The 19,144-nt window shown below is 39.5% G+C and overlaps 2 protein-coding genes across 7 annotated transcripts in view; one reads left to right on the top strand and one right to left on the bottom strand.

The window, feature by feature from the left end:
- Positions 1–1,449: 1,449 nt before the first annotated feature.
- LOC117950100 (synapse-associated protein 1-like) lies at positions 1,450–5,995 on the bottom strand. 2 transcript variants are annotated; one of them, XM_034880821.1, is made up of 9 exons: positions 5,598–5,995; positions 4,775–4,893; positions 4,599–4,665; positions 4,195–4,268; positions 3,803–3,942; positions 3,518–3,672; positions 3,129–3,187; positions 2,892–3,024; positions 1,450–2,805 (listed from the first exon to the last, which is right to left on the bottom strand). In XM_034880821.1, the coding sequence occupies exons 1-9, from the start codon at positions 5,794–5,796 to the stop codon at positions 2,678–2,680; spliced, it is 1,074 nt and encodes a 357-aa protein (XP_034736712.1). In that variant the 5' UTR covers positions 5,797–5,995; the 3' UTR covers positions 1,450–2,677. The 2 variants fall into 2 exon arrangements, with proteins under 2 accessions (XP_034736712.1, XP_034736713.1); XM_034880822.1 differs by having other exon boundaries at positions 1,450–2,802; positions 5,598–5,796.
- A 102-nt stretch (positions 5,996–6,097) lies between these two features.
- The window catches only part of shroom2a (shroom family member 2a), a 35,260-nt gene continuing 22,213 nt past the window's right edge, over positions 6,098–19,144 (top strand). The window contains exons 1-3 of one of the 5 annotated variants that reach the window (XM_034880753.1): positions 6,098–6,551; positions 7,736–7,949; positions 17,356–17,504. In XM_034880753.1, coding sequence (XP_034736644.1) covers positions 7,743–7,949; positions 17,356–17,504 — 356 coding nt within the window. In that variant the 5' untranslated portion in view covers positions 6,098–6,551; positions 7,736–7,742. Of the gene's footprint in view, positions 6,552–7,735; positions 7,950–9,917; positions 9,937–17,355; positions 17,505–19,144 lie in introns of those variants that run through there. The other 4 variants (XM_034880754.1, XM_034880755.1, XM_034880760.1 and 1 more) reach the window with 4 other exon arrangements.

The raw sequence follows: 19,144 nt of genomic DNA, 5'->3' as shown, positions 1-19,144 counted from the left end.
GAATTTTTAGAGCTGGATCAAATGGGAAAATACTATAAATCAATTTTTCTCTCTTTGTCTATTCTCCGTAGTAAACAGTGTTAGTTAGTAACAAACTTGTGCTAATCGTACAGACCTCGGACCAGGGTGGCAATCCATAGTGGATCTGGCTTTACAGCAACACACTCTATTCTTCTAACGATGTAATATAAAAAACAACGAAGCTTTGGCCATCGACAGCCACATGGGACATAATGGTAACTATTTTTTCTGTGTGAAAAAAACAGCGTCAATGTGAGATAAACTTAAAGAAGATTAGGGCCACATGTGAACAATTTAGAGTTAGAAGTCCACGTTCTGAGTTTAAAGTCAACACTCAAATATATTTTTAATATTGGCTTTAATCGTCTTCCGTATAACCAAAGTATTACAATTTTTTACTTTTCTTTTATTAACCAAAATAAAAAGTAATTTCCAGCCAAAACTCAAAAAGAACTTTACACACATACAGATGCATGTAAAATGACTTGGACACAGGACTGTACAAATATTATAAAATGGCATTCTTTCTGTATTTTATGTTCCTGTTGCACAGCATATACATTTTGAAAAAGCTGGTATATACTGTGGTTGTTTAAACCATATATTTCAATTTTTTTTCTGAACTCCTCACTATTTTTTGGGTTTTGCATTTTGCAACGTCTTCCACGTATACTGTATAGACACAGTTGTTTGACATGTTGAAATATTGAAATCTCTTCCTATTGTCACTTTTGTACAACGTCAAATAAGCATCTCCATGTTTAATAAATGTGAATCTATGGCATTATCTACTGTGTTGGTGAGTACAGGATTTACAGCAGGAGTACGTTACATTACTGAAGAGATAGTCTTGCTTTGCCAGACCCTCCTCCAGAGCACCGTGAAGGAGGGTCTGACTGCTCCACATGGCTTTCATGGATGGGAGGAAAAGGTGCTCTGGTCTAATGGCATTTCTTTAAACCAATCAGAACTGCTAAACTCTGAACATAGTCCCTGCAAAATAGTCATGCGAGAGAAAACTCAGATTGGACAGATAGTCCAGCTAACTGTCTGGGTGTACCCTGCAGAGAGCTGAGGACCAGGTAACCATAGTCCTCAGATTGGACAGATAGTCTAGCTAGCTGTCTGGATGTACCCAGCCTTAGGCCTCCCTACATGTTATTATATGCAACTCAATTTAATACAACATATGCTGGGGGTCCATGCTCCATCTCTCTTTCAGCTAAGGGGTCCATAGCCTTAAAAATGTTACAGACCCCCCCCCACCCCCCCCGCTGTAGTTTACGCTCCACTGATCACTCACAGCACATCAGGAGTGAAGTGCCCAGTTTTAGTGATGAAAAGAGTAAATGTGTCTCAAACTGTTGTTACACATTGACTAAGATGTGGAAAAGTTTTTTTTAATTCAAACTGTTTGATATGTTTCCATATGTCTAGTACAGCACTGTGTCCAAAAACAACGCACATACGTACATTTTAACAGGATCACATGCATGAGTGTAGGAAAAAGTCAACACATTTTTAGAAACTGGTAAATGTTAAGGTTTAAAAAGTAACACTACATTAAAGTTTGCATTTAAAGTGAAAAACAAAACAAAACATAAAAGATAATGAATTAATAAATTGTGTATGGAGACAGGAAGAGCACATTCCAGTCTCCACAAAGCTCATTATATCAGCATCTACAGTACATGTATACGTGTGCATGTGGAGACAATAGATTTAATCAAAAAAAATATACATCTTCAGTCATCCATGTTGTCATTTTGATAAAATACGTGTTACAGGTATGACTGTGGATCCCATTCTATACCGTAAAGCACTGTCAACACATCATAAAACGGTAGATTAAAATAGGCTAACACATATTAGCGACCATCACAGCATCAATTTAATTTACTGTCTATATACAAAAGTTGGCTCAGTCATACTGTAGGATAAACCTTGTTTTAAAAAAAAACTGCTGCACATGAAAAATCACCTGCCGTGGTTCATGATAATTTAAAAAAGTGAGCCTATGTAACTTTTAGAAGAAGACTAATCCCATTCTACCTCCACCATTTTCTGAAAAAAAAGTTCAAAACAACTAAGACATGCCAATAATGCAGCAATGCCATTTAGTTTGGGAATTAACATTGGTGGTGATAACTTGGATTTCTCTAGGCAGATCGAGCTTTAGGCAGACACTGCTGTGCAAAAGACGTTGGTGAATCAGATTGCTGAGTTTGTGACTCCTCCTCTTTACTTTACTCATTTACCTTTATCCTGTAATAGTCACTTGTGTCAACAGTGGCCACCTTTCAGCTTAAAAGCAAAGCAATAATTACAGTCTCACTTCAATTCTCTGAGGCAGAGTTTAAGGCAATTTTTTAAGCTGTGAAGGTGTAACTAAGAATCACATTATGAACTTGACATGTAGGACAGTATATCCTCTTCTTTTAACTGAAAAGATTAAATATTCACTGATAAAACTTTCAAGGCGTTAGAAATACTAAACTGAAATGTTCAGTGGTATTTCTCTATCGTGAGAGTTGTTAGAGGACCAATGATGTAATGAATCATTCTGCCGGGAGCAATACATCTGTAGTTGAGGGCTGACTCTAAACTTTAAAGGGGTCTTTACAGAGTTAAGGCTGGAGCCCACTGTGTAAGTCCTCTAACTGTCCTCCATTAGCATCTCTTCGATCTCCCTGTCCCAGTTGTCGTCCCGGTTGTCGTTATCGGCCAACACGTCGTACTCCTGAAGTTCCTCCTGCAGCTCTCTCTCCCAGTCAGGAGTCTCTGAAAAACCCAATGCTAAGTCACTCATTGAGCTCTGATAAACAACTCTGCTAATTAAACGACAACCCAGAGAAACTAATACAACTTACCCTGATGTGTGCCTGGTTGCAGAACCAGCTGTTCCATTTCTTTACGCAGGTCGTCCTCATTCATCTTGCATGAGTCAAAAGCCTCGCTCACAAATTCCGTCCCAGGCGGGCTGGTGGAGATCTCCTCCTCTTCCTTCTCATAACAGAAACAGAAGGACGTCAGGCAGTATCTACACTCATTTTAGTTCAATTACTACTTTATACTCAGAATCTATTCTTTTAAAACTGGTGTCTTACCTCCCTTGACTTTGGTTTGATGCTGCAGACGGCAGGGGGCGTCTTCCGTTTAACTACATCTGCAAAAATATTGTTTTTTGCATTGCCTCTTAAGTACATTAAATGAAAAACAAGGTGATATTCACACATTCTCAATAACATGACAAGTACAGACTAACGAATTGGCCCGCTGGGGATCAATAAAGGCATCTCTTCTTTTATTAGGCAAATGATGTCACAAAACCAAAGTACTATGATTCAAATGTTTTCAAAATGTCCCAATTCTCACTTTTTAATTTATCACACACTATTTGGCAAAACCTCACTGCTCTAGTTGTGTCAAATGATTCACTCACAAGTACATTGAGATTAAACAGAGGCGTCACGGTTTAGCACTGAGTGTGAGGTACCCTTTGGATGAAGAGTCTCAGGAGGACTGGGGCCAGTCCTCGCCACGTCTCTCCGTTCAGCGGCCTGATGTGCTGCTAGAGCGGTGAGCTGAGCGGACTGTTTGATCAAAGACACACGGTAGAAGTAATTCTTCCAGAAGGCTTCCTCCTTCACCCTAAAAGGAATGACATAAAGGAATAAGGGGTCATCTTCTGTCCGTGTTTTAAGGAACCGATTCTTCTGCAGGGATGCGTGTGATGAAAAACACTTTTAAAAAGTATGAGGCGAGTGTCCAAAGCATTCACTGTTTGGGGACCAGATGGAAGCGCATCTTCTGAAGGAGCTCATCTTCCTCCAACATCGCCATGGCGACTGGATACATTTGATCAAAGTCAAAGTGAAACTGCACCCCAGCTGGAGGATCTCGCAAAAAATGTCTTTTGTCCTGTCAACGAATGAAGAAATAACCTCAAGTTACATTTTGATTTAAATATAATCAGAGTCACAGTCAAAAGAAATGTTTGATAGGACTATTATTATAACATAGATTGACGCTTTTACTCTCTTTTTATGTTTTTCCTATTTTTATCTCTGTTTGTGTATTTTTCTATCCTATTTATATTGAATGTGTATTTTTGTTCTGCTGCACTGAGATGCTGTGAGATCAATAAACTATCTCATAAGGAGTAATACTCACAGCTGAGAGCGCTAAAATCTGTTGCTGTATGGTGTCCTCTTCATTACAACCAACCCACGGTGGTACAGCAGCACCTGGAAACAATGAAAGCTAGCCTGTAGTTACTGTCCTGTGATATCATGTAGTCATCATCGGGTTAGGGTTGGGGTAACCCCCCTAACTCCATTAAACCATCTTTTCCTTACATAAGCCTCAATGAGGCAGAAACGCTTAATGTCAGATAATGTCCATAATAATTTCAGTGGTTTTGAGGAGCAATGTGAGAGAGAATGTCACTGATCGTTGTTTAGGTACATTAAACCACCTTACGCTTTTTCACGTTAAGCGTTTTAGAATGTCCTCTTAAATACCATGCAGACATACTTAATACATAAATAAGCATAAGCCTACTATTCACTACTTACCAGACGTTTTAGCTTTTTTCTCTTGGACAAATCTTTCTTGTTCTTTCTGGAAATCACCCAAAATGGTCTGAGGGAAGAAAGTAGGCTAAATTATTGAAAAGGGCAAAATGTCTTTAGGACAAAGAATATGGTGAAGGCATTTAAATTAAGACAGAGAGAGAGCAAGGGATACTTACCTTATCAATAATTCCATTGATCTTCCCTTCCTCCGCGCTTTTCTTCAGGGTTTGTGCTGTTTCGACGACGGACTCGGACAGTTTCTTTGAGGCACTGCTGGCGAAATCATAAATGTAGCCTGCAAAGAAGCCAATGCAACAAACATGTCAGTCTTACATAGAGCAACAGTAGAGTAAATTCTTTGGTTTGGTTTTACCAGCTGGTTTGGGAATTTGACAGTAAAATCTAAAACTCAGATTTTCAATCTGGTTAAGACGGCGGGCAAAATAATAAGCACTCATTCGTTCCTCTCGCAGTTAAGTTCATGAATGAGCAGCGATGACGACGTATGACTATGAATTTTTTAATGTCTATCTGTGACTGAATGTATGTATGGATATGAATGGAGGAATTAATGCATGGATGTGTATGTGTATAGGATAGAATGGTCGTAAGGTATGTATGGGTAAACAGAAGAATGTAGGAAGGATGGCTTTTAACTTATTTTAATATAGAAAATGGTCATTTGTAATGTGCAATTTTCCAGAGTAACCCATATACTGTATTATACATACTGTATATTACCCATATAACCCATATGTTTACTGTCCATTTGTCTTTAGATTGTTTTAACCCTGTGCTTGCTGTTGTGTGTCTGTTGTAACTCAGCAATGTTACTCAGTGTCCAACACTAATTTGTCCTTAGGGAGACAAATGAAGACACTTTGACTTTAACTTAACGAGGTTACACGGGTCCTACTGTTACAGTAACGTCTACTACAACCACTACTAGCTAGTACTACAAACTTTACTACTGTACTTTATCAACTTTATCAAACGTACCACTGAAGCCTTTAGCTTTTTGGAGCAGCTGAGGCGGTTGAGCAATGGTCTGCTCCCTCTCAGGGACATCCGTGTCGTCCCTAACAACAACAATAGACGCTCCTTCTTCTTGTACTACTTCTTCTTCTTCTTCTTCTTCTTCTTCTTCTTGGCCATTTTCGGTTTCTACTCCAAGCCACTTTCCCCACTTCTTAAACATACTATAACTATCTTATCAATACACTTAAAGGGATTTCGTTAACATGCTCGAATGAGGAATACTCAGCTTTATGTCAATTGTCTAATAGTTTGCAATAATTTACGGATTCCTAGATGGTGACGTTTTAACATTCAACTACTTCCGCGAATTTGTTAAGTTTGACCCTAATGTCTACCCTGTATAACCCTTCAGGTTGTTATGGAAACATACGCGCTCTTCTCAGTTTGACGTCGTTAAAAAAAACGTTAAGTTAAATAGTAACGCTGAGTTAACGAACTAAATGCGTTTAGCTAGCTAGCTATATGTCACACTCTAGAAAGGCTCTGGTGTTAAAATATGTTTATACCTCTAAGCATGAAGTAACGTTACAACTAATTCTTTAAAGAAAATCTTACCTTAAAGTTACTTGCTAGCTAGCTAACTGACGGTAGATGGCCCGCTTGCGCTGTGTTTTGCTCACCTTGTTATCCCTGTTGTCCACGGATGGGAGCTAGGTTAGCTTAGCTTATTTCAACTCTCCTTAGTGGGTCGTTCTCGGTTTGTCTCACGAAGTAGGATACGGACTGAACTGCGGCGTGTAAAGACAGTGGCTCTCTCAGCGTACTCCACGAAACTGTTAGAATAACAAGCGAATGATTCAAAAGTAATTCCTTTGATAATAAAACGGTTGCAAAAGATGAAGAATGTGTAACGTAAACCTGCCGCTCCGACCAAGCTTTCGTGTTCACCGGGTTATCCAGAAGTTGAATTCCCAGGTAAGATCAGCCGTTTAAACATGCGTGTTGTAATACTTTTTGAGAAAGCTATGGACGTTTCGGACTACTAGAGTAACTTATTTCGTGTTAAAGTGCTTGTTTCACACCTATTTCAAAGAGTAAGTCTACGTTTAACTCCGCTCGGGTTTGCTTATTTGTTGGTACAGGCGAAGATGGTTTCCATTGTGCTGTAAGACATTGTTAGTGTGTTTAATTCTCTCGCACATAAGAGCATTACGTTTAAAGTCAAGCTGTCCGGAGTAAGACAACAGGTGTTTACGCAGCTTTCCTAACTTAGTGACACGAGGATGCATTTTCCTACCATTTAGACGGAGCCCAAACCGCTTGACAAGCGAAGTTACTAGATTCAACACGCACGCACGTTCATTTGGGGTCTTTACAGGAGTCCCTTATAAATTAACAACACGTATTTAATTTCATTCTAGTTGAGACATTATAACCCTAAAAGTCAGTAATCTATGGAAAGATTACATCTAAAATATCATACTATCATTGGAAATATAGAAGTAAAGTAAGCGACCCCAAACCACTAAAATAATGCTGATTATTATTTTCTTTTAATTAGAGCCATTGGGTAAATGTACTATTCAATACATTCTGTAACGAATGTATAAATTTGTCATTTTTTAGGGGTAAACTAACCCTATTCCAGAGAAAATAAAAAAATAAAGATTCTAAGAAGCTTATTTAAATGCTACTAGTATCTCACTGCAATGCCAATAAAGGCACATTCAGGGACATTGCAATAGTGACTTCATATTTTTGATATAATTTCATCCTACTTTTTGTGTTTAGTTCAGTATGATGGTGCTGTCATGTTTGAATATGAACTTACTGTATTACTCAGCAAATACATGCTGTGTTCACATAATTATCAGTGATGCCAGTGACATCCTGCATCATGTAAAAGACAATAGGCTACCAATAGTCATTAAGTTAGCAACTTAATGACTATTGTTTTTTTTACAATTGCCCATCTTAATTACAACAACCAATTTGGGTTTGTATAGTATAGCATATATTAGGCTCTATTAACAATTCAGAATTATTCTATAAATAGTGTGTGTGTGTGTGTGTGTGTGTGTGTGTGTGTGTGTGTGTGTATGTTTTTAAGTGCTTATTCTAATTGTTTAGGCTGAATGTTTTCATGTTTCCTTTTCTAGCAGTACCATGAATGCTGAGGGATATAAACATGATCCACACTACACAGAAGCAGAGAGCCTTTGGCATGGGATGCAGAAATCAGAAAGTCTGAATCAGAGGAACAAAGATGGCGATGGCTGGAAGCTGGTGGATGCTTTTCTTTCAGGAGGAGCACCGTGGGGATTTACACTGAGAGGGGGACTGGAGCATCGAGAACCTCTGCTCATAACCAAGGTAAATACCACTTTTCCATTTGTAAATACAGCTGAGAATTGAGCTTGTGTGGGAACTTTTGCAGATTGTTTTTATTGTTTTAAAAGGAATTGCACACTATTTATATTTTAAAGTGCTACACATACAATCACATAGATTTGTGATGTAAATACAGGTTGTTTTTTTTCAATAGAGTACATGCATTTGTAAAAACAGTTTTTTTCTGCTTAAAAATAACTTTTTTTAAAGTTTGGTTCAGCCAAATTCTCTCCCCCCTCTCCAATTCCATGGGACGTTTATCCTGATGGCACCAGTGATGATGTCTGCCAAAGTTAAATATGACTCTTTTTCCATATTTGCTTGCACAAACAATCACTTTCATTAGTCGTGTCCCAGACCAGTAAAACTTGATTGATTGATGATTTTACTAGTTGCTGTTATCTGAGGAAACACACAGCGCTGTCTGCTCTGATACCTGACACTTCACTGCTGACATGTCTCCGTACACCTTTATTTGCTGATGCTAGAGAGTATAATAAAATATTTAGAAGAGAGGGGATGATGTTGAACAAATGTTGATATCATGAGCACAGTTGACTGCACATGATTGTTTTTAACCGTGCTAGCAGCATACAATATTAGTCAGTCAGTTTGGTCTAGAGTGAGCGGACAGATATATCTCTACATCTACTGGATGGATTGCCATGACGTTTTGTACGAATAGTCATGGTTCTCAGAGGAATCACGCTGACTTTGGTCATAACCAGACTTCATCTTGATCCAGCAGCAGCATAAAGTTTTATGAGCCGTGATAGTAAACATGGTAAACTTCTTAAAGGGACAGTTCACACCCCCCCCAAAAAATTGCCCCTTACCTGTAGTGCTATTTATCAATCTGTATTGTTTTGGTGTTAGTTACCCAGTGTCTGAAATGTTGGCCATAGAGATGTCTGCTCTCGATTGAATATAATGTAACTAGATGGCACTTGGCGTGCTCATAGCACCAAAAGAATTGAAATTCTCAACAGCAATGTCTTTTCCCATGAAATGGTGACTCAAGATAATCCACAGACCTAGTTGTCAGCAGTTTCATCATGTGTTGTTTGTACAGATCTTTACCTGCCAACCGTGTCACTAAACAGAAAGAAGCATACTCATGGACGAGAGGCTCATGCTGGTGACAGTGCAAAATGTAAACAGTAATGGCATCCTCCTTGGCTTAGCTGTAACATTAGCTAGCAGTATCTGTTAGTTATCTAATTTCCAAAAGCTGGCAATGTTGAACCAAGAAGGACTTCTGTGCAATGATTTGCTTGGCGAGTGTTGTTCAGAAAACATAAAATAGTTCCTCCATGAAACACAACACACACAACCAGAGTAATTACTTTACTGTTGAGTTTTTCACAAGTAAGGCCGATATCTCCAACACTGGTCACCAAAACCATCTAGATTGATAAATAACACTAAAGGTACAACATTAACATCAACATCCTAGGATTGTCATTAGTAGCATATTGTAAAGGCTGACATGACACAAGCACAGCCTTTCTTGTTTTAGTACTGTCGCATGTTCCAAAAAACTGTGTTCATTTGGCAATTTTTGGCTGAATGTGTATTAAAGTGCTCCGAAGTGAGCATTATTAAATCCAAAAAATAAACATTCAATATAACGTGCTCTGTAGCTTGTAATCCTTGTATGCAATGACTTTGTTAATTTGGTTATGAGTTACAGTATGCATACAGTAAGAACACAGTGCAGGCCAATCAGCTCTGAGATCCCAATGTAACCTCAATTCTCTGAGTGTGTAATGATTTACTACAAAAGACCTTGCTAGTTAATTTGACATGGTTTGTTGGGAGTTGTGTCCCTGCTTGATTTTTGTTTGTCGCTTCTGTACTGACCCCCCCCCCGAAAGGGTCCAAAGTCTAACTCAGTTGGATGAAACTCAGGATTCCTGGCTTTATATGGGCTTAGAGTGAAACTGCGGACCACCTTCACCACATTACCGTAGGTTTTACAATCATTTTATTAAAAATGACAAGAATTCTGAATATTTTAAGTTTTTGAGCTGTAAGATTAAATAGCGAGATCACATTGCTGAATTGCGTCTGTGAACCATTGCCGATTTGGACTCTAGTTCTTTGGTTTGATATTGCCAGCATTTTATTGTTAATGTTTTGTCACTGAACGCCACATGCTTACTCCAAGGGTCTTCTTTGCTGGCACTTGTTTGTCTTTCAGTAACCTCATAAAGTAAATTGGTCATGCACTAGATTTAACCGACGTTGTTCAATCATTCTTGAAATGCATCAGAGTTTTGTTTGCTGTCACTTAGGCCTGTGTGTGTGTGTGTGTGTCTGTGTGTTTGTGTTTTAGATCCCACCTAAGGGATGCCTTGCTTTCTAATATTTAAAATGTGTTTGGAGGGTATTAGGTTGTGGTGCGAGGAGCAGGGGAGGAATATATGAGCTTTGTTTTATTTGCTGAATGTAGTGAATTATCTGTGAAGCCCGATGACCGTTGGAATGGCATGATAGGATAAATTAAGTGAGGATTAGTGATTTGCGCTCTTTTGGAGTGACTCTCGGAGTATAGCCATGGATTTACAAAGGCATGTTGTTGAGTTATTTGTGTTGTCTAGATAAAGTTAACCTACTGTTTTCCTTACAAAATATTAATATACAGTACATTGTAGAAAGGTCTGCAATATGTCTACAAAACACTCTCTGCTTAGTACTCAAAGAAATGGTTGAGGCCTCCAACATTTGTCTCTTGTCTAATGACATAAATATGCGGACATACTGCAGACATAGTATGCATGTAAGCCTGTATGTACTACCTGATGTAATTTGTTCTTTATCTTTTATTCTCTCCAAAATGCAACCTGGGGTGTTTTTGTGGATGGACCTAAGTCTAACTTTCGTTTAAAAGCATAATTAGGACTAAAAGGCACTTTTTAAGATTTGCGGAATTCTCGTTTTTGGGTCAAATAGCCTTTGAACAGGAGAGCCAGGGGCACTGCTATGATAGCATCAAAATCAACATTTTTTAAACACTAAGAAGGCTCTACACAACATGAAACTTTGCTCCAAGTCTCACCAGGGTCTCTACACATGAAGTACAGCAGTAAAATGAAAGATGATTATTAAAAATATAAAGGCCCCACAGTTCTATAAGAGGTAAAGAGTATTGGTAAAAAAATAATAAAAATAAACCTGGATCTAATTAAAATTCTTAACATTCTTCTCATAGCTCAGGTTATGCTCATGTTCTTCATGGACTTTAAGTCGTTAGTCTCAATAAACTTATATAATCCGGTTTTACACAACACAGCTGGGCATGTACCTCATACACATATTTCCTGTGCCAGGTTCACATTTTATATGGAAGAAAATATTATTTGCTCTTAAAGACCAGTACCACCAGACACACTGCAAACATGTCTCTGTTCTTACACGCTGTGATAAATCACCTGCAGGTAAACAGGTTTTTCAAATTATTGCTATTATGTGCTAACGTTGTGGGCTTGATATGGCTGTTTAAGGATTGCTCAATCTTTGGGGCAAAGATGATTCATAGAGAATAGCATTATGGCTCATGGGAGGATTTGGGTAAGTCAGGTTTTGGAGGTAGGGTTATGAAATGCCTATTGATCAGTTCTAAAATAACTAATGAGTCAGTGTGTGCTCTTTGAAGTTATTTCTACCTATGTTTTATCTGAATTTAAAAAAACAAAGGGTCACTGCCATGTGTAGGTCTGGGTTTCATTAGACATTTTTCAGTGCTACTGCCAAAATTATACCAGTGTTTTGGCAGCAAGACCAAAACCATTCCTTTTTTGATACCTCACTTTTCGAGTAATATAACAGTTTTTCTGCAAAACCTTTTTTTAACTTACAGAAGAAGTCAATCTTCTCAAATTGTGCATGCTTTCACAAACACAAAAACAGCTGTCAAAAGAACTTTGCTTAAATAAAATGCACTCTGACCAGTGTTAAAAATTGGTGAGGCCCAGAATTCTTTCTTTTATTGGAGATTATTTACTACATTTCTAGTCGGGCAAAATTCATTGCAAAATGCCACCTCTAAACTAGGGCTGGATGTTTCATCTATATGATAGGGTCCTTTCTGTATTTTTCGACTGAATGGCTGAAAGTATATCTTTGTATTTTCTACAAAGTGAGCTCACAGAGTGTTCACTTGTTAGTCAAAGCCAGTTGTTAGAGGTCTCCAACACATTTAGACTGTAATAGAAATAAAATGCAAAGAGAGGGATTCCTTCCCTGTTTGAAATTGTACAGCTGATGTGTTTGAACTACAGCGCAGACTGGATTCTCTGCTCACAGTGGCGGCTGACTCACATGGCGCCGTCTCACTTGCTCTTTTATTCTTGCTGGTGTTTGCGCTGGTGTGTGGTAGAGCAAGTGAGAGAGTGGCGGGTTTTTGCTTCTGAACGAGTACCCCCCCCCCCCCCCCCCCCCCCCCCCCCCCCTTTGCTTTCTGACCATGGTTGGATAGCAGGAAACGTAGTGCACGGTGGTGGTGATGGTGCAGGAAATCTAGGTTTGAGTCCAACTGCGGTGCATTAACCAATGTGTTCCTGAGCAAGACATTTAACCCTAGTGGTTTCAGAGGTGTGCATCTCCTCTGTAAGTCGCTTTTGGACAAAAGCGTCAGCTAAATAACATGTCATGTAATATAAACCCTCTCCTTGATTTCATGTTTTTCACAGAGCAGGAGAACCAGGAAATAAGTAGAGGAAAATGCTTGATACCAAACCACGGCCAAGCAAACCAATCACTTGTTGTGGTCTGAGTTGCAGCAACGTGTAGTTACATTTTGTGCGAGGTTTGCGTCAGGCTACGGCGTAGATTTAATGCAGGATCATAAATTGGGTATTACTCATAGAATTGAAGGGAAAGTTACATCCAGTTACAGCCAACAGAACGTTACCAGTGGAAACACTGGGACAAATACAGGTTTTCCACTCCTGCTTAATAAAATATACAGCTGTGCAAATAACAATTACAACTGTATGCAAATGTCAGCAGTGTGGACCTGCGCTTTGTCTCTTTCCATGTTAGAGGAGTAAAGTGAGGGCGGCGTCGCCCAAAGAGTATGAGAGAGGAGAGATGCAAACACAGGCACTGCTTTACATAAGAAGTGGGTTATTTAATGCAACATCAAACTATATTGATATAAATGGTAGGTTTGCAACGGATCACAAAACTCGCGGTTAGGATCGGATCACGGATCAATTTTCTGGTCAGCACAAGAAGGGGGGGGGGGGGACAACGGACTTTCACCCTGGAAATGCGTGTGCTTGGGAATGTTTACTGTCATTGCCGCATAACGCTCACTTTGTTTACTGTCATTGCCGCATAACGCTCACTTTTTTTTGCCTAAAACGTAACCGCAATGTGTGCCGAAACGAACTGCAGTTCTTGGTTAAAGCCCCATATTCACAGGTAAGGGCACCCAGATAGCTCAGTTGGTAGAGCGGGTGCCCATGTATAGAGGTTAACTCCTCGACGCAGCCGGCCCGGGTTCAAATCCAGCCTGCGGCTCTTTACTGCATGTCACTCCCCCTCTCTCTCCCCTTTCACAACTTCAGCTGTCCTGTCCATTAAAGGCCTAAAATGCCCCAAAAAAATATATATAATAAAAAAAATATATATAATAATATTCCCAGGTAACTCAACTACCAGTTGCCATTAACACGACGCAGCTCTGTAGCCAGCCTCTCAGGCTTTTGAATTCCTCCGCTCCTCCAGTAGCCAGGACCGTCTCTATCAAATGCTTTTACATTCCTTGTTCACGTGAACAGAAAATTGCCTTGTTTGTATCTTTTCATTGCCCCATGGCAATTTGCAAAGGCAGAGATGCTTTAAACGTCAGTCTAACTTACAGAGAATGATAAAACTTAAAAGTACCACAAAAAAAAGCTATGCAAAGGTCAAATACTGCATGCATAAGTTTGTGTGGTTGCTGGTTGTCAAAACAGCAATGAACATTGTCCTGAAGTATGCAGGCAGTGCCTAAAATCATCCAAGAGGTCTGAGTTCAGTGTCCTGTCAGCTTGCTGCACAGGACATCTGTCAGCAGAAAGACACATTCCTTACCCTCATCACCACCACATCCTTCCCTTAATGTCTCACAGAGAGACATGTGGCTATTTTGGAGTATACCCAGGGATTCAGGATGACTGGAGTTTGACTGATTAGGGCCTAGAGGAAGAATAGTAAACAAAGGACATGATATGGCTCAAGCCGATTGGGCTGCCATAGTGAAAAATGTTTGAAAAAGCACTATCACCCTGCTGCCTTCTTGTTGTGTAGACACTGCCTTTATTTGCCCTTGTTTTTTTCCTTTATGCTGCTACTTGACGCTGTTTGCTGTTTTTATATATCCTAACCATTCCTAAATTATTTTCTTATTGGGAAGCCATTTTTCCTGTTAGGTTGTTTTGAATAAAAGTCTGACTACTGTGCAGGCCCAGTGTGTCACACCAATAGATAGATAGATAGATAAAGACATCCTTTACTCGTATGTTTATTTAACATTCTCTCCAATTTGTTTTCCTCAACCACTGTTAACATTCTCTGAGTTTTTGGAGCGATTTTACACTTCGCCATGCCTGTCTGCGTAGTCTGTAATCAAACTTCCATTGGCATTCAAAAGAAAATGTAAAAGATTTGCACTAGCAGCATGGTCTGGTCGCAAACACTGTACTGTTCAATTTAATGTATTCTAAAGTTTGCAAAATTAGTCTTAACTTTTTTTAATCCATAAACCCAATGTCACAAAGTTTTCAGTTGCTCACAATGCTTTAGAGATGAGACTGATTTTTGATAGTTTTAATGGCAACAAATTCCACCAAAAGACCAAAAACAACCTTTTGAAAAGTGTTTGCTAAACTCTATGTTTTTGCAATAAACACAACCCAACAAAGGTTGCAACATTCTGCGGAAAACGCCCTACACTTATATGTTAGTTGAAAGAAAGTATCTGTAAAAACTGCAATTAAAAATGTCATTCTTTTTTGTTGTTTTGTTTAAGACCTTACCTTAATATTGCATAACCACAACCACTAATTCACCCTTGTGAAAGACAACCAGTTAATGTCCATTTGGTGCTTGAGTGTATCTGAGGTAAATGTTTTCAAACTAGGAAGTGAGAATGATCCGGTTTAGTAAAACTGGAATGTTTTGTGTCCATTTTAAACATGGAAACCAACTGTAAACACATCAGTCAGTGATTCGGTTTCTCAACAAAAATACCCTACCATATCAGGACCAGCTCAGGAATCTAGCCAGTCATAAAAACTCTCAGTCCACCCTGCCTTAACCCTGCCTTAAAATTGGTATTGTAGAAAAATGAAAAGGGGCTTTGATTTGAGCTATCTTGGCTCTGTTTTTTTGTGCTGAGGATAAAGGCCATATAAGACGTGATGGTCTGTAAATGTACACATACCTTTGTAGTTGAGTCATACAGGCCCCTCTCACAGGTTGAGTGGAGAACTGATAGTTAGCTGCAGAGCTTGACTTTTGTGTGTTAACGTGCCAACTGCCAAGCAAGTTCTCACTGCTTTTCTTTCCACACTGAGCCGTGCTGTCTTTCTCCTCTCATATCTGACTTACTGCATCAGTGTGAGGACAGCACTGACCTTAACGCTGACACTTCAGAGACCTCCGCTGTAGCTGTGCTTTAGTCAGTTTAATATCTTATATGCAGTGGGTCTGATGGGATATATTAACACTAACAGTTGCTGACTTCAGTGCGCTGTGCTCAGTTCACTGTACTTCCCTTTGAGAGATGTGTTATTCCAGGTGTCTGCCCTCAAACAAACACAATGCAGTTTGTTTTTGCAGCATGCCACTAGCTTGGACAGTAGCTTTTTTAATTATTTTCATAGCCTTAGATTCATGTCTTTAGAAACTAGCATACCTTCTGTCACTGTTGCCATATAAAATATATTAAGAATGTCAACAAGAGACTGCTGGCTTTTTGGTGAACATATCCCTAAAGCATCTTAAGTTTTCTAGTTATACTGTCCTTGGTTTTAATGGTGTGTGTGTGTGTGTGTGTGTGTGTGTGTGTGTGTGTGTGTGTGTGTGTGTGTGTGTGTGTGTGTGTGTGTGTGTGTGTGTGTGTGTGTGTGTGTGTGTGTGTGTGTGTGTGTGTGTGTGTGGGAAATCGCATGTGTTAGGCTCCATAATTTCAATATACCCACAGTAGTCTTTCATAAATGGTTTCCTGCTCTGAAGATGCTTTGTAATATAAACTGAAAACATGTGTCTAAATATTGCAAGATCTTTTTCTTGTCTCCTCAATTCACAATCAGGGTCTTTTTGTTCTGAAACACAAAGTCACGTAGCATGATCTGCACCACTACATGCTTTAAAACCCACGGTAAATATCAGGGATTTGCTTATCACCGGTTTCAAAGTACTGAGAAGCAGTAAGTAGCACCAAGGTTAGGCTGCATGAGATTACTTAAACTCTTTCACAACACTGTGGTTGGAACCTCTTGGATATAAGAAGTTTTTTGGCACCCACTTATGAACTGGATATTCTCTATGCGCCTGTGGCCACTCTGAATATTATAAATATTTAGCACTATGTGCGTTAAAGGCACACTCCTCAGTTGGGGAGCAAGACCCATTATGGCCCTACTGTCACATTCCAAAGGCAGAGGTCAACAAAGGCCGTTTGATCAAAAAGGTTATAATAAGATGTGACACATTCTTTTTGCGCAACAGCCACAATTGTGGACTCAATGCTGCCGTGAATAATATCAAAGTAAATAACCAAACATTTCACAAGGAAATAAAACAAAAGTATTACGCTTGTTTTTGAAACCATATCCATATATGTTTACCATACCACGATCGTTGTTTACTTGCAGTTTTAAATAAATGAATCCCCTTTATTGCATTAGGAATGGCCTATTTTTGGTAACTTCATTATTAATGCGAGCCCTTTGTTCAATCCAAATTGGCGGGGACTCAGTTCTGCTGCTGCGTGCGGATGTTGTATTAACAAAGCAATAGTGTGTTGCCTCTAATAATGAATATTATAATTACTATTATTATAACCTATGACCTTCTTGGTTTGATGTCATCTAGCCTCCTCTGAACTCCCACACCTATCCCACAGATTGCACAAGTCAAAATTAGCTAAAGTCAACTAACATTTTTCTTTTCTTCCTAAGTTTGACTCAGAGACCCAATATATTATTGTTATGGAAACCGATTAGCTGGAAGAAGCTTTGACAGAAAACAGAACAAGGATTTATGCTATGGCTAAAGATTACCAAAACGTCCTGTATCATGCTAACCAGCTAGCTTGCCAGAAGTTGGCTTTCTTTAATATATTAGTATCTTTATAAAATGTTGTTTTCCATCTGCTGTGTTTATGTTCCAGGTTGAGGAGGGCAGCAAGGCAGCAGCTGTGAGTCTCCAGGTCGGAGACGAGCTTGTCAACATCAACGAGATTCCCCTGAGTGGCTACAGGCAGGAGGCAATCTGCCTAGTCAAAGGCTCCCACAAGACCCTCAGTCTGGTGGTGAAAAGGTAGGTAACCAATCCTCGGTGCCCTCCCATGCCCTCTCCTTTTACATCTGCTGCTGTCACAAGTGCACCACCCCCTCAGCCTAATCGGTCACTATGGTAACATTTGCAACAAACCAAGGTGACAGAGGAGTAGACACAGAGGATCCTGGCCCTTGCAGCTGTTTTTCTGCAAAGTGTGTCTATAGACTTAGCCTGCATTTCCTGGTTTTTCTAAGGTGTCACTTGAGTTTTCTGCAGCTAGATGGTCCTGTTTTGGCAGGTTATACTTGGTTGCAGTCAATAGGAGCCCGTGGCTTGTGACACAGTTTTTCATGATCCAGTTGAAGGAAGGAAGTGAGGCTGTAGGTGACATCATTTGCTCTATTAGATCACACGCAGGCAGGTGTGGGAATGACAAACAAGGGGAAGTTATGACGCAAATGGCAATATTTGGCACTGGGACTGTTTTTATCAGTCAGTTGGTCTCACAATCTCTGGGATAAGGCATTTCTAGTTTGCTTTTTTCCCTTCTTTGCAGCACTTAACAGCACACATCTCACTCTTTCTCATTGACCAAAGAACAGACTGCAGCGGAACAAGCCTACAACAAATGGTTACATTCACTTCTTTTGTCAGAGGCCTGTCCCTGTGACTTATTGACTCCAAGGTATTGTTGAGTATTCATATCTTGTTTAACTGATGAATCATTTGTCAACTGAGTCCTGAAGGCCTTCTTGCAAATGACCTTGTTGTGTGTGAAACACTGGTCCCATTGTCTTTTTGTGCCATCCGCATTTTCTTCTGTACCGTATCGTATAATAACATAATACCCTAACAAATCCTACCATTCAAGGAAGTCATTTGACCATTTATCTCTCCACAAGGACGTGGCTGTGAGTCTTGCTCATTGTGTTTTATTCTCAATAAACATGTCTTTAATAGGCTCTGGAAAAAAGGAGGATGTGGAACTGTTTATAACAGTGTATGCCAGTGTATCAGTGTATTTGATTACTTATGTTTTTGTGGGGTAACTTAAAGGCCCTGAAAACACATCTTTTCATCTGGCTTCTTACTATGAGCAATGAAGTCTACATTAACACACAATTTTCTTCCAAAGTTAGAGTTTGGGTTGCTACACATGAAAGATTTCTATATTTCTGTTAATGTCAATGCTTTTCTCACTGGTTTGAAGTGGGAGGAGCTTAGTTGGAAAAACATGATGTCACACACTTCCTTGCACCGTTCAGGATTTAGCAGGAATTTGAATCCCAACCTGATGACTGTTGTGGGGAAGTTTGCTCATATTTCCATGTCATTGTCCATAAAATCCACCCACACAGTCTTGTTCCCCTTCTTAAAATGTGATTAATCGTTTGATTGGATACATTTGTGTATACACCCCGCAGTTGTAATGGATTATGGGATTTAAAAATGATTTTTTGACACATATTTGGCATATATCAAGAAATAACAGAACAATTTAAAGGTGCCGTAGGAAATTTTAACTTGAAAATTGGAACATCGACAACTTCTCAGTCCCTTCCCGCTTTCCACTAAAGCCCAAAACAGTCTCCTAAATCCCTCTCCCCCCCCCCCACAAGGGAGAGCTGTGCACGATAAAGCGGGGGAAACCTATCTGCAGCTTGTGCACGGGGAAGGGG

The sequence above is a fragment of the Etheostoma cragini genome, chromosome 9, assembly GCF_013103735.1.
Source record: "Etheostoma cragini isolate CJK2018 chromosome 9, CSU_Ecrag_1.0, whole genome shotgun sequence".
Classification (NCBI taxonomy): domain Eukaryota; kingdom Metazoa; phylum Chordata; class Actinopteri; order Perciformes; family Percidae; genus Etheostoma; species Etheostoma cragini.
The sequence above is the reverse complement of the archived record's forward strand: the minus strand, read 5'-3'. Positions and strand labels throughout refer to the sequence as shown.